General features: G+C 33.4%; 1 protein-coding gene across 2 annotated transcripts in view; it reads right to left on the bottom strand.

The window, feature by feature from the left end:
- Positions 1-2235: 2235 nt before the first annotated feature.
- The window catches only part of LOC128550230 (uncharacterized), a 31869-nt gene continuing 20018 nt past the window's right edge, over positions 2236-14086 (bottom strand). For both annotated transcript variants that reach the window (XM_053528837.1, XM_053528836.1), the window contains exons 14-21: positions 10134-10227; positions 9126-9254; positions 8743-8875; positions 7620-8437; positions 6293-6558; positions 5392-5508; positions 5073-5212; positions 2236-4839 (exon numbers count right to left, since the gene is read on the bottom strand). In XM_053528837.1, the coding sequence (XP_053384812.1) occupies positions 5093-5212; positions 5392-5508; positions 6293-6558; positions 7620-8437; positions 8743-8875; positions 9126-9254; positions 10134-10227 (1677 nt within the window). In that variant the 3' untranslated portion in view covers positions 2236-4839; positions 5073-5092. The remainder of the gene's footprint in view (positions 4840-5072; positions 5213-5391; positions 5509-6292; positions 6559-7619; positions 8438-8742; positions 8876-9125; positions 9255-10133; positions 10228-14086) is intronic.

Here is a 14086-nt window from a genome sequence, read left to right as displayed (position 1 = left end):
AATGTATTCATAAATTGTGTATAAATGCTCATGTTATTAACATATCTTTTAAAAGGTTAGATTTTCATCAGGTACATTGTTTATGAGAGTCTACAATTAAAACGCGTCTTTTAAGCAATTCGATATACAAAGTACCAATTCAAAGTAAGAAAACCTTTAAGAAAAACTATGAAATACTAGTCAACAGCATGACGGATGAATCAGTCCTTTATATTTTATGGTCATGTCTTTTGTGTTTGCTTTATCGCATATATTTAACTTAACTTCAAAGTATATCGAGAAATGCATTTATAATAACTGGTGTCTCATGTTTTTGTTTAAAAAATATTAACTGTATTTTCTTTCAGGAACACCATCTACAATAGGATACGTTGATATAATTATCATTTTTATTTCCTGGTATGGTATTCTAACATCATTTTACATAAAACCTAAATGTTCGGAGCAACACCAACGAGTTTTTACATTGTTCACATTGTTTCGTTGTTGTTTTTTTTATCGTAGTCGCACTAATATCCATGCGATGATTATATTAATTGAAATGTTTTTATTTAATTTTCTTTTTTAAAACCTTTTGTAAAAGTCCTGCATATTCGGACAATTGATATCAAAATGCACGAAAAAAACGATCATAATTACAAATAAATTGAATGGGCGGATTAAAAGAAGTAAGGTTCATTCTAAAGTTTGAAATCTCAAGGAATTTTAATCGAACTTCAACTTCATACGTTAACTTCGCAAGAGACATTGAAGGGGAAGGCGAAGGTTGAAATCTCAAACTCTCTTATATGTCCTCTTTTATAATTTTGACACTTTATATGATGCTATATACGCTCCGTGCTAGTAGTATCCAACGCTTATTTATTGTTTTTTGTTTGCTTTGTTTTTTGCTTTTTTTTCAATTAAGTTTGAAGCAAACACATAATTCATCTGATGCCTGACACTGTTCTCATCTGTTAGATGAGATATAATGCTTACGAGTGAAAGATATTTCGACGTAAAACCAAACAGCAGTGTTTTACGTCATGTTTTTGGTAAAATCTAAAAACCAGTTTTAAGATATCTTACAAGTGCAAAATATATTTAATAATACCTGATACCTTTCATTCTAATATTCAAATTATTCACTGAAAACATGCAATGAATGTTCCTCACAGAATGTGATAACAATTATCCAAGTTAGATATGTTGTTGGGTTTAACGTCACACCGACGTAACTGTAGGCAATATGATGCCTTTATAGCTCTTCATAGTGGAGGAAGTTTCAGTTTTTCAGTTTCATTTATAATCCATGGCATATCATATGCATGTGGATAAAACAAATGAAATAATTAAATAGTCACAAATCAATATAGTACAAAATATTATACAAAATGCGGTACAAACTAAACATGTCAGATTGCACTAAGAAAAATGAATTGGACCAACGTAATATGTCGTTGCGAAATTCAATGCTAATTTACCCTTTTGCAACACCAGTAAACTAGTAATTGTGTAATGTTAATCCAGACTTATTATAAATTTTATTGTTCTTCCGCGTCCCAGTTTAGTTTCGTACCGTGAAATTGTTTTGGTTTTCTTTCAATATCTACTGCGCAAATGTAATTTACTGTCTTTTTGTGTCACTGCACTATCACATGTGAATATAAAGAGTTTATTCAAACGGCTCATTCTACACCTTTTCGTAACTGCAAAGACTATTGGACACAATTAAAATCCTAAACAACGGATAATAGGTAAGGGTAGATTTCTCGGAAGCACAGAGCATTAAAAACCCAGCATCAGAGCGACGCATTTGCAAAGTAGGCCCACAATAAAAAGAAGCTGTAACGGAAAAAATATTACAGACGGGGTGCTTCAAAAATCTAACAAGTACATATAAATTTATGCCAAAAATAGACAGAAGAGGGGTAGTGGCGAGGGGTAAAAGGTGGGGGGAGTTGAATGGGAAAGTAGAACAAGGATAACTATACAATGGGAATGCCACGTTCCTTAATCACACTTACACTACAACGTAAGCCACAATAGCACAGACATTCATGTACCAAAGATAAACACACAACCACACCCAACTCACTAACAAAGAAAAACAGACAAGTAAGATACAAGAACACGATAGGGCACCGCTTTAGACTAAACCATAATATGATAAACCTCTATCATTTTTAACCTAGACTGTTCCGTTTTTATCATTTATTAGATGTTAACAAATGAACAAATCCAATAACATCATAGTAAGGAAGTAATTAAGTGAATTCTTTATTTATAGAGAATAATTCATTTAGCTGACGCTAATCTTCCATGAGGCCCGCTTTTAACACAGATATATACAAATACAGTTTAAACAAAAATAAAAACAACAACAAATATCACCATAAGTATGACATGAAATAAAAATGTAAATTAACATTAGAAATACAAATTTTTTTAATTTCGACATAACATTAACATGTTTATTTTATGACATAGTCATTTCAGTTGCTACTCTTTGATTTAAAACATTGTAGTGAGCTAGAGGATTTTACATCGATAGGTAACATATTCCAAACAAATGTACCTGAATAAAGTAAGCTGTTTTTGAAAAGCTCTGATTGTGTTTTACCGTAATGACAAAGGCGCATCATTTGTCCGTTCTTTTTGTTTGTACATTTCACATACGTAGTTTGGTAATAGACTATTTGCGATTCTGAACATAAAACATGCTATCTGGTAAAACAGACGCTGTTCAAACCGTTGTATATCGAGAAACCTGCGAGCTTGATTGAAATCTGAATAATTTGAGCCTAATATCATCCTACATGTACGTATAACTTTCTGTATATTTGTATTGACTGTGCTTCCCCATACTATTGAGCAATAATTTAAACGCGTATGAATATTAGCTTTATAACATAAAGTTCTATTTTCTGTATTTTGATTTTCCTTTATCCTAGAGAGTAAGCATATGTAAGAGGATATCTTTTTACATATAGCTTTAACGACCGAATCCCATTTATTTGTAAATCGATAAGAAAATTTCACCTCTATGAAAGACGGTATCAAGACCTTCTTTCTTCAAAATTGGTAAAAGCAATGCAAATCTACATAATTATATATTATAATATTATTTACAGTGTTTTATAACTTTAGCGCACAAGACAATCAATGCAAACATTTAAATACAAGTTATTCGCAATAGGGGTAAAATGACTTGAAGGGGAGGGTTGCGGTCATGACTGTTTGTTACAATAAGGCTTTTGTTGTTATTATTGTCATTATTAATATTGTTATGATAATGATTATTATTATTATTATTATTATTATTATTATAATGTACAACGCCACTGAATATACCACTGTAGAAAAATAAGCGTTTAATCAAATTATTCAGTTTCAGTTTCAGTTTATATTAAAGAGTCTGTATCAGCAATAAAGTGCGATAATACTAAAATTAAATGGTGTACTTCTCGTTCTTAGGCATTAAAAAGAATTGGTCTACGAAAATTCAACCAAACATAGCTCTGACTACCAAAACTGAACTGACGCTTTTTATATTTTCTAGTCACCTTCATCAGTCCCATTAGAGTAACATGCATTCAGTTGCAAATCTCTGACTTGATAAATGCCATTACTGTAGGTTGCATTTATTTTAGCAGGGCAAATCTCAGACTTGATAAGTCCCATTAAAGTAGGTTGTAATTAGTTTTGCAGGGCAATCTTACTTGATAAATCCCATTACAATAAGTTGCATCTAGATTAGCAGGGCAAATTTCTGACTTTATCTCAACAAAAAAATATGTTAAATTTCTTAGCTTGATTTGGTTACTTAAAATGTACCCACGAGTTGGAAACAGTAACGACACTGCAGTTATCAGCAACACAAAACAAAAACTTAGCCATTAGCTGGAAACTTTTAAAGTTGGCTTGGGAAAAATACACTTTTGAAAGGCATGCGACTTTGTTTTCCTGTCATGATATGTACTTTTATCAATATTTCATCCTTTCTTGAATATGGCATTAACCGTGTTCCAAGGATATTTACTATGCTTGTCACATTTTCTACAGCATTATTTCAACAAATTGAATGCCCTATTGTAAACTTCGCTTCAACATCTCTTGGAATAAGTTCATATAACCAAGGATATATATAAATCCTTACATCTTTCCCATAAAACACAGAGAAAATCTGCTGTATTTTACTTTTTTGAAAAAAAAAATGTTGTTATAAAATATATTTTGATATTACGTCCTCAGTGCCATTGGTCGCATAGTGAAATGTCATTTTAACATTTTTTTCAAAATTTGACTTACTCATAAAACAAGCTATTAGCGATATGTTATATTATACACATATAAAGACAATTGTTACAAATAATGTGCAAAACTTTTCGTATCCTAATATTCAAATTAACGCTGTCTGACACCTACATTAAAGTCCAACAACAAACTATACACTCTTTTGCGTGTCTAACATTCAAAATATACTTTTTATATCATAGCACCAAGATTTCCAATCGATGAGTGTCGTATGTGCCAATATTAACATTTTGCTCAGGAAATGTATAACTTATTCACATTTATGCAGTCAAAATAAAATGTCACAAATATAGATAACAAAATATATATGAAGTCCAACGGACGCAACCTTGCAAATAATAGCATACTCGGTTAGATTTAGTCTATTCATGTCAGATAAAGAAATGGTCAAAATCCATGAAGTTTGAAAAATGATAAATTTCATAGCAGTGACGTTGTCATCATATATACTCATCATCCAGCATGCCGCAATAACATCTGGTTATGGTGATTTTGAACTGTTCCATAGTACTTTGCACTGAGCCTCCCATTGAGCAGATTTCCCTGAAAAAAGTTAATTAGCGGAATATAGATTTTAAAAAGCTGCAGATATCATTATAAATATTTTCATAACATTTTAGTTCGATCTTATGACATCTTTTCGTCTATATATTCTTTCTACTATAAAGTATAAACAAACAGTTCCACGTATCCAAACTGTTCAAGGACGTAAATGCATTATATAATTTGATCTTTCCTCTTTCATTACTTTTCAAGAGATCTGATTTAACTTTTACCGTTCGACATAAACTCCACGCTAGCAGTTTCCGACGCTTGACTTTTTTTCAATTTTAAAACAGACAAAATCATCCCTATGACGTCTGGAACCTGTCTCGTCCGTCATGCTTGGCAATATGATATGTAATTCGGCGAGCTTCTGAAAAAAATGAAAACAAAACATGTAGCAAAAGTCATAGAAAACAATGACTGTAAACAGCATAGTATATTTACTTAGTTTTGTATATACATATATATATAACTATAACCTTCTTATGAAATTTATCTGAGTGTTTAATAATATGTTCTAGCTTATAAATAATATGTAGTAAGTCGTACAAGTTCCTCTTTCGGTAGTGCCAGTACACCCTTTTTCAACTGCAGTAATTCGGGAGATTTCAGCTGGCGAAAACTGTCTACATCCATCCTGTAGATAGTACGTTTCGCTTGTTCTTCCTGGAGAAGAAAATAGTTTCAGAATCAGCTGGTACAATGTTTTATATGTGATGAAAAAGCTGTATCTAGAATCACACATTAAGTGTGCAACAGACACATTGGCGAAACATTTCGGATGCTAAGAATGCATAATGCATTCATCATACCGCTAAAACAACATAATGTTCTACGATCATGGGCATAAAATTGCTTTTCTGGCCTGTTCAAACCGTACCTTTCTTACCTACCTCAGGAAATAAAGGCATACCTTTTCAACCGGTCTTAATGGTTATTTAATATTCAATAGTTTTTAATATGATACTTTCAAATTTATAGTATCTAAAGCGTTCATGTGGAGGTGACAAAACCAGAATCATGTTTACTTTCGGTGACACTACTACACCGAAATAACTGGACGATGCTCAATATTGTAGCGTTATAGCGTTTAAAAAGACTGAGAAATTCCATTTTTTTGGCAAGTATAAATGTCAGTAATGATTACATTCAATTTAAGTCGGGAACTTTTGCAATGTGAAATAAGTGCACAGGTGGGAAGACGGTCACGCTTCTAGTATCACAAAACTGGATCAGATTAAATGAATAATAGTAGGTGAAAAATCAGTATGAAATCATTTCCATATATGGATAAGACGTTTTAAAGTCATTGAGTGTGTATTCCAGTCACTTATTCAATGGCTGTTCGGTCAATAGCTAAGTCATTCAATAAGTGTATAGCATTATATTTTCTATTTTATTTTAATTAAAAAGATAAAGAAAGTTTCTATTGAGGTTATCAAATCCATACCTTTTCGTATTGTTGTAAAAAAGATAATAGTGTTTTAGTTTCTCTAAACACACCGACCATTCCGTCCGATATCGTTTGAATATCTCTCATTTCCACAAATAATTCTCTTTTTCCGTTCCAGGCTGACATTATTTGCTCCAGGCTATTGAGTTTCAGCTTGTGTGTTTCTTTTGGTCCGGTTTTTATGATAATTTGAAGAATATCTCGATAGCCGCCAGCGCTCAATTGCAGTTCTGTCCCTTTTTCTTTGTCCACATTCATTTTATCTGAAAAAAATAATTCCATTTTTTAAGAAAACTTATAATGTGGACTTTTAACCAAATGAAATACTAGTATATTTCTAAAGATAAAACAGTAATCATTGCAATATCAGACGACAAAATGTAAATAGTTGGTGCTATTTTCCTTTCTCGAAAAATGTACTCACTTGAAAAATACATTATACAATTATTGACACTTGAGCCATTAGATATGATGTGATATTCACCGGAAGAGGGCAATATTGACCGAGGTATTTATTATATGGGTTCAGGCTTATGAATTAGTAACAAATATTTGTTGCAACGTATGTTATGTTTGAATCCCGTACTTGGATTCAGTGTTAGTATATTTTCTAGTCCTTTGGGATCATATAGTCCATTCAAAATGTATAATAGAGTTTCGCTTTATCCGGTGCTAGGGGAGGGGGTCGTAAGAGGTGTTACACATTTTGTTACCTCGCATGAACAGACTCAATCAAACCGAGTCTGCTTTTATTCTTCTTGGTTGCATTCTTTGCTTCCAAAGGATCTTTTTACAGATTTTATTGAAAGTAACAAATACTAACTTCCATTCTATTTTTAGAAAGTCATGTTTAATGGGGTGAAAACCCACTAACCATTAAACAAGAATATATTTTTAAAGATGATACGCAGTTTCGGCCAATAAAATTAACATTATTTCAGAACATATAATAAAACCCTAATTAGACTTACCTTCGCAGAATAAATCAGTATCATGCCAAATTGAATAAGGTGACGCGGTTTGTTTAATGCAAAGAAACTGTATTTTGTGTGTTTCTGAAGAAGCAATCATTTACATATTTTGAAAACATTATCACTAGTATTCCGTAAACGAAACACCTAATGAAACTACCAAGAGCCTGGTCTAAGGAAAGTATTTTTCATAAAAGGCAAACACCTATAGCTATTCAAAAATGGACACTGCTGTTTTCAATAATTTTAAAGTTTCTTATTCAAACACTCACTCTAGTTCAGAATTTTCATAAATGAATCCTCAGTCTTTCTTTGCAACAGAATTGAAAAAATAACAAACAGTGTATCCATACCCACGAATTTATCAAATAGGACCTCCTTCAGTTGGCTAATCTCGTTGAAAAAATGACAGGCTATTGAGCAATCCTTTTGCATTCCACCGAATGTCAAAATGAAATTGAGTTCAGCTGATGTATCCACTACATAAGCTATTTTTGCATCTTTTGGTGTATACTGGACTGGAACAGCTGGTTCCCTATCGAGATGTTTGTAATATGCTTCCATATGTCTAGTTATGTAGGTATTAAGGCTACCGATTGTGATGAAATCATCCACCTTAATGGGACAAATGTCACATCGTTCATACTTCTCCAAATGGCAAGTCTTTTTTGTTGCTTTCATTGTCAGTCCCTGTATGAAAAACTGCTTGAATATACTTCCATCTGATTCTCGAACAATCGTCTGATTTGGTCCACAAGCATTCAGCTGCACAATCCTCCTATACATTTCTGTGTCAGACTCCAAGTCATTAAACCCAAGTATAGGCGCTTCAGCGCAGTCTAGTACAATTATGAAATTCTTATCCATTTCGTTAGCTGTTGGATCACTGCTTTTCTCTGAAAATGATCGCAGCATTTCTTTGAATTCAGACATAAGCAGGTATTTGCTAGCATACTGCTGTTCTTCAGTTGATGTATTCCTATCTACACATTTTGTTTGCATCACGAATCCGTCATCCGCTTTCGAAAAGCGCCCGGAGAAGTAAAAGAAAATGGTCCTCACGCCATTTTGTTTCAGGTCGTTGAACGCACTTTGTACTCTTGAGGTGAAATCTTCGTCTTGCTCTAAAGATATGCTTATGCTGTGTGTTATCGTTCTTACATAAGGTTTTCTGTAATTGGTAAAAATATATAAATGTATTACTCGAAAATTGATATTGCTTTCTGTGGAAAATAATGAAAGAAAACAGTTAGTACTCATTTACTGGTGTGCGTTTTTCTGCAAAGGAAAGTGTTCAACAACTGTAATCTGTATATCAAGAGAGACGAATATTTGTCCATAAAAAGGTACTGTTACAAAGCGTCGAACTCGGACCATTACGAAAACACGTGTTTATTAATTATGCTTCACATATCATTTCTATACGACCACAATGTTTATGATAAACCTTGCTTAATGTTATGATACAATACTTACCTAATGCCTATAACCAAGGGGCATCTCGATATGATCACTTTCTCAACGTCGGCAATATCTTTCGAGCACGACTTGGAGAATTCACTATCGTTGTCATATCGTCCAGCTACGAGCACTGCTCCCCATTTTGAACCTATCGGCCATTACCAAAGAATATTTATTTATTATGACAACAAGTAGTTTCAATTAAAGTAAGATAGAGTGACCTATAGTGATACCATCGCTGAATTGAGAAAATAGTACATAATATAAAGAAAAAGACAAACTTTACGCAAAATAACTGGGTATTATCTGATAAATAAAAGAAAATTGTACACAAGTTTTAAAATATTAATTCATTAGTCAATACCACAGTCATCGACAAAACACTCTCCTGCTCTTACCTATAATTGGTTCAATTTCCTGAAAGCACGTGTGGCAACGAAGCGGGTTCAGATATGAGTTCCTCATACAGGATACACATACCTTAAGCGGACATTGGCAGTTTGCATGCGAAAGTAGATCTTTTTCAACTGCAATAAAATTGTAAAATTTTGAAGCATACAGTACTACTTATAGAATGTTAATGTCAATATCTTCCAAAATATCTTCAACCATTCAGAAGTAACATTTACCCGCACGTTGATACATATACCATGAAGACAGTAAAACACTATCTAAAGGAGCCTTTTATACATTTTCTCTAGATGAACTATACATTAATTTAATGAGATACAACGAGCTATTATCCTTAGAAAGGGAGAGAAGACCGGTAAAACGAGCTACTTATTTACAAGAGCGACTGTTTAATCATTACATTTTTAAGTGACTGAAAGTGAAAACAGACGAGACAGCAGTTCATATTATCAGGTATCCTGAAACCGTAGTAAAAGACTCCTCTGACTCTAAACGCATTGCATCACTCATAGCAGTACACTTGACAGTACGGCATGTCAAATGTTGTAATACTCGGACACTTGTATTCGATTGCTATGATAATATACAATATATATATTTATATATTTTGCATCTAAAGACGGATGATTTGTATTTTACATCTTTGTGTCATCTTGTTTCTCGTTTATATATAAAAACTATTTTCTATTTCAAGTATTGATTTGTATTTGGACATTGTAATGTTTCAATTAAGTATTTCAATATTTTAGTTAGTCACGTCAAATAAAGTACAGACGCTTGAAGCACCTCAGTCGAATCGTACATACAACAGAAAATGTAGTTGAATTTTCACAAACAGACCTATTACTGAAAATTGAGAATATTAAATAAAACAAAAATAGCTACAAATGACGATGGTTGTTTTCATTTGACAGCGAAGTGATAATAAGCTGAGGGGTTTAACATGTCAAAAGTAGCTATCATGCCTTATGTTGTAACAGAAATTCTTCATTCACCTGAGGAATTAACTAGACACATCTCGCAGTTATCATCAGCTTTGTCTGTTGAGCGTTCCCATGCATGTCCGTCACAGAAATGGTTCACAACATCCTGAAAGTAATCAGACAGCTAGTAAAACAAGCTTCGAAAAGTTAAAAATATAGTACTAACTTATTCGGAATGTTGTTTGATCAAACGCTTTTCACTAATACTAATAATAATACTGATTCCTTATTAGGTATAAAATCTGTTGTGAATAATGGTTAATGCATGAATGCATGGGTGAAGAAAGACACGAACGGACAAAGGAACGGAGATAGGGTCCGAAGATTCTGATGAGTAAATTTATGTTCTGATATGAAATATATTAGTTTTATTATTATATAAGTATATTTTATGGCAGTTTTCGTACACACTTGTTTCAGACTGAGGGGTTTAAACTTCCAAGTGTTTATTCATAGACAATATAATTTAGTTATTGTTATTGATACCCTTGTTCTTATGGTGCGCTAAGCCACAGTTTTCTGTCTAATTATGCTAATTGCATGAAAATGATGAACAGATTTTGTAATTTTGAGTGGGGTTCACAGTTACTTATTCAAAATATGCCCTTTGTGATAGTCTGATTGTTTTTGTGTTTTTTACTTAAGACACTTGAAGGATTTTACTTTCATATACATCATGTTGTAAATGTGGCTACAATTGTAACATTAAAGTGCGGTGTCGTTTCCAATATTAGTCTAACATATACCACTTGATTTAAGAGACTTTTCCTGAACATGTTAAATTCCCTTTTACTTTTTTTCGTGTCATACGAATTACTGCATTGATAAAAAAGACTTATCCGGCGCATTGTTTTAACGCAATTCTGCCTCGCATGGCACAATCCATAGATTTCCTGTATGTCATTTATAAACAGCCTCCAGTTACCGGCATCTGGTTTCTTTTTATTTGGCATATCTTATGAATGCATATATTTCATACATACTTAGCCGTAAAATATTCTAATTTGTGCTTCTGAACACGATTTATTCTGTCTTAGTAACCAGTGAAGATTATGATCAGCCTGCACATCTGTGCAGTCTGATCATGGTCTGCACTGTTCACCATTCTGTCGGTATCTTTTTGGTGTGCACCCCATTTAACAGTAAATGGTACTGTCCAAATTGAAAGATGGACATGTTCATTATAACAATTAGCAGGGTAAGGGTCAACTATTCTGTTTTAACCGGTGAATAACTAAGCACGATCAGTTTTTGATGTGATCGCCGTTTTACCAATCCATTGAGAACAGTTTTTTTCTATAAGTAAACATTAAAACAACGAAGCAGCAATAACCATTCCCACAGCGCCTTGCAGTATCTGCAAATTTTCATTTAGACGCCCGGGTCATCAGTGGGACAAAGCGGTCCTTTTTGCTTCACTCTGTCTACTTCTGCAAGTTGCAGAAGTGTCTCTAGAAATATTCCAGTAGCATAGAAATGTGAAGATACCTCTGCCTGAGCAAAACTTGAGATGGATTATTGTAACAAATTTTAAAGTAAGTTGGCAGCAGAAACTTTCACCGAGGTGTTCGCTAGCATACTGGTATATCTAGTTCCTTTTCATTCCTCTATAGGTAAAGAATCAAAAGACTATCAGAAGTCAACGTTTTGACTGCACGGTGGGACGCTTAATGGATAACAGAAAAATACATTATTGCTTCCATGTTATAAACATATAATCAATGTGATGTTCTTACTCCAACTGTGTTTCACATTATGTAGAGACTAACCTTAAGCCCTCTTTACACAAGGGAAACAATTTGTCATAGAGTGAAATTGTTGAGTGAACACCGTTTGTTAATCCTGTCCATGCTATATTAGTGCAATGGAAAAGTAAATTATCTATCTTACCTGCTCTACTGGATAACACGGTCGTGCATCATACAGTCCTGAAATTGTTTTCTTTGATCTTCTCATACTTTTAAATATCTTTCCATGCTTTGACGCACGGAGTAGGTATTGTAACTAAAAATTCAAACTTCAAATGGGCACTATCTATTTTAGGCATATATGCAGCTTACTGTTATTCGAGCTGAAAAAAAATTATCCTGAGTAAACAATTTGGAAAAAAAGGAGACAATTCCTCTACAACTTTATTGTAGGCTTAGGTGGCTATGTACAAAGTTTCTCAAAAAAAGCATGCACTTTTTACCTCTAGGCACGAAAAAATCACGCATAATTAGAAGCAATTGCTGTAAAGATAAGCACTTTGAAAAGAAACCTATGTAAAGATCAAATTATTTAATGCCCTTGGGGAAAGTGCGACATTTTTGTGGTGAATTTTGTCAAAAAACAGATTATTTTTTGTAAATCTTAAAACGCATGGAATTTCACAAGGTAAAATTTGTTGAGAAAGCTATTGCTGAAAAGAGAATGATCTCTGCTACCCGTATATCTGCGGCCAAGTATGGGAAAATATCTAGAAATATGAGAAAATCAAAGAAAACAATTTCAGGACTGTTAGATGCATGAACGTGTTATCTTGTATAGCAAGTAACATAGATAGCTTACTTTCTTATTGTACTGGTATAACATGGACAGGATTATGATTGTCAAACGTGTTCACCCAGCAATTTCACTCTATTAACAGATTGTTTCCCTTGTGTAAAGAGGGCTTAGGGTAAGTCTCTACACTGAGATCGTTCTCTTTCCAGCAATAGCTTTCTCAACATTATTATTATTTTACATTGTGAAATTCTGTGGGTTTTAATATTTTATTATCCCCAGGGCAGTAAATGATTTTTCTTTTCAAAGTGCGAACCATTACAGTAGTCATGCGTGATTTTCCGTGCATAGAGGTAAAACGTGCATGGTTTGCATGAGATACTATGTACATAGCCACCTAACTCTACAATAAAAGTTAATCGGAGTTGTCTCCATTTTTAGCAGGTTAGCAATGCTCAGGTGAGTTATTGTGATCGCTTGATGTCCGGCGTCCGTCGTCTGTCATCTGTCATCTGTCTGTCGTCTGTCTACATTTAGTTTGTGGATGCGATAGAGGCTGTGTTTTTCAACTGATCTTCATGAAATTTGGTCAGAATGATAACCTTGATAAAATCTAGGCCATGTTTAAAAATGGATCATCCTGGGTCAAAAATTAGGTCACTAGGTCAAATCAAAGAAAAACCTTGTGTATACGATAGAGGATGTATTTTTCAATTTATCTTCGTAAATTTTGGTCAGAATGATTATCTTGATAAAACCTAGGCTAACTTTGAAAATGGGTCATCTGTGTTCAAAAACTAGGTCACTAGGTCAAATCAAAGAAAAACCTTGTGTATGCGATAGAGGCTGTATTTTTCAACTGATCTTCATGAAATTTTATTACCTTGATGAAATCTAGGCCAAGTTTGAAAATGGGTCATCTGAGGTCAAAAACTAGGTCATTAGGGCAAATCATAGAAAAACATTGTGTATGCGATAGAGGCTGTATTTTACATTTGATCTTCATGAATTTTGGTGAGAATGATTGCCTTGATAAAATCTAAATCAAGTTCGAAAATTGGTTATCTGAGGTTGAAAGCTAGGTCACTAGGTCAAATCAAAGAAAATCTTTGTGTATGCGATAGATGGCTGTATTTTAAAATTGATCTTCATGAATTTTGGCCAGAATGATTATCTTGATGAAATCTGGCCAAGCTTGAAAATGGGTCATCTGGGGTCAATAACAAGGTCACTAGGTCAAATCAAAGACAAACCTTGTGTATGCGATAGAGGCTGTATTTTTTTCAACCGATCTTCATGACATTTTGTTAAAATAAATACGTTGATGAAATCCTGGCCAAGTTTGAAAATGAGTCAAAAACTAGGTCACTAGGTCAAATCAAAGAAAAACCTTGTGTATGGGATAGAGGCTGTATTTTCAAATTGCCCTTGATGAATTTTGGTCAAAATGATTGCCTTGATCAAATCTAGGTCGCGTTAGA

The sequence above is a fragment of the Mercenaria mercenaria genome, chromosome 17 (assembly GCF_021730395.1).
Source record: "Mercenaria mercenaria strain notata chromosome 17, MADL_Memer_1, whole genome shotgun sequence".
Lineage (NCBI taxonomy): Eukaryota > Metazoa > Mollusca > Bivalvia > Venerida > Veneridae > Mercenaria > Mercenaria mercenaria.
The sequence above is the reverse complement of the archived record's forward strand: the minus strand, read 5'-3'. Positions and strand labels throughout refer to the sequence as shown.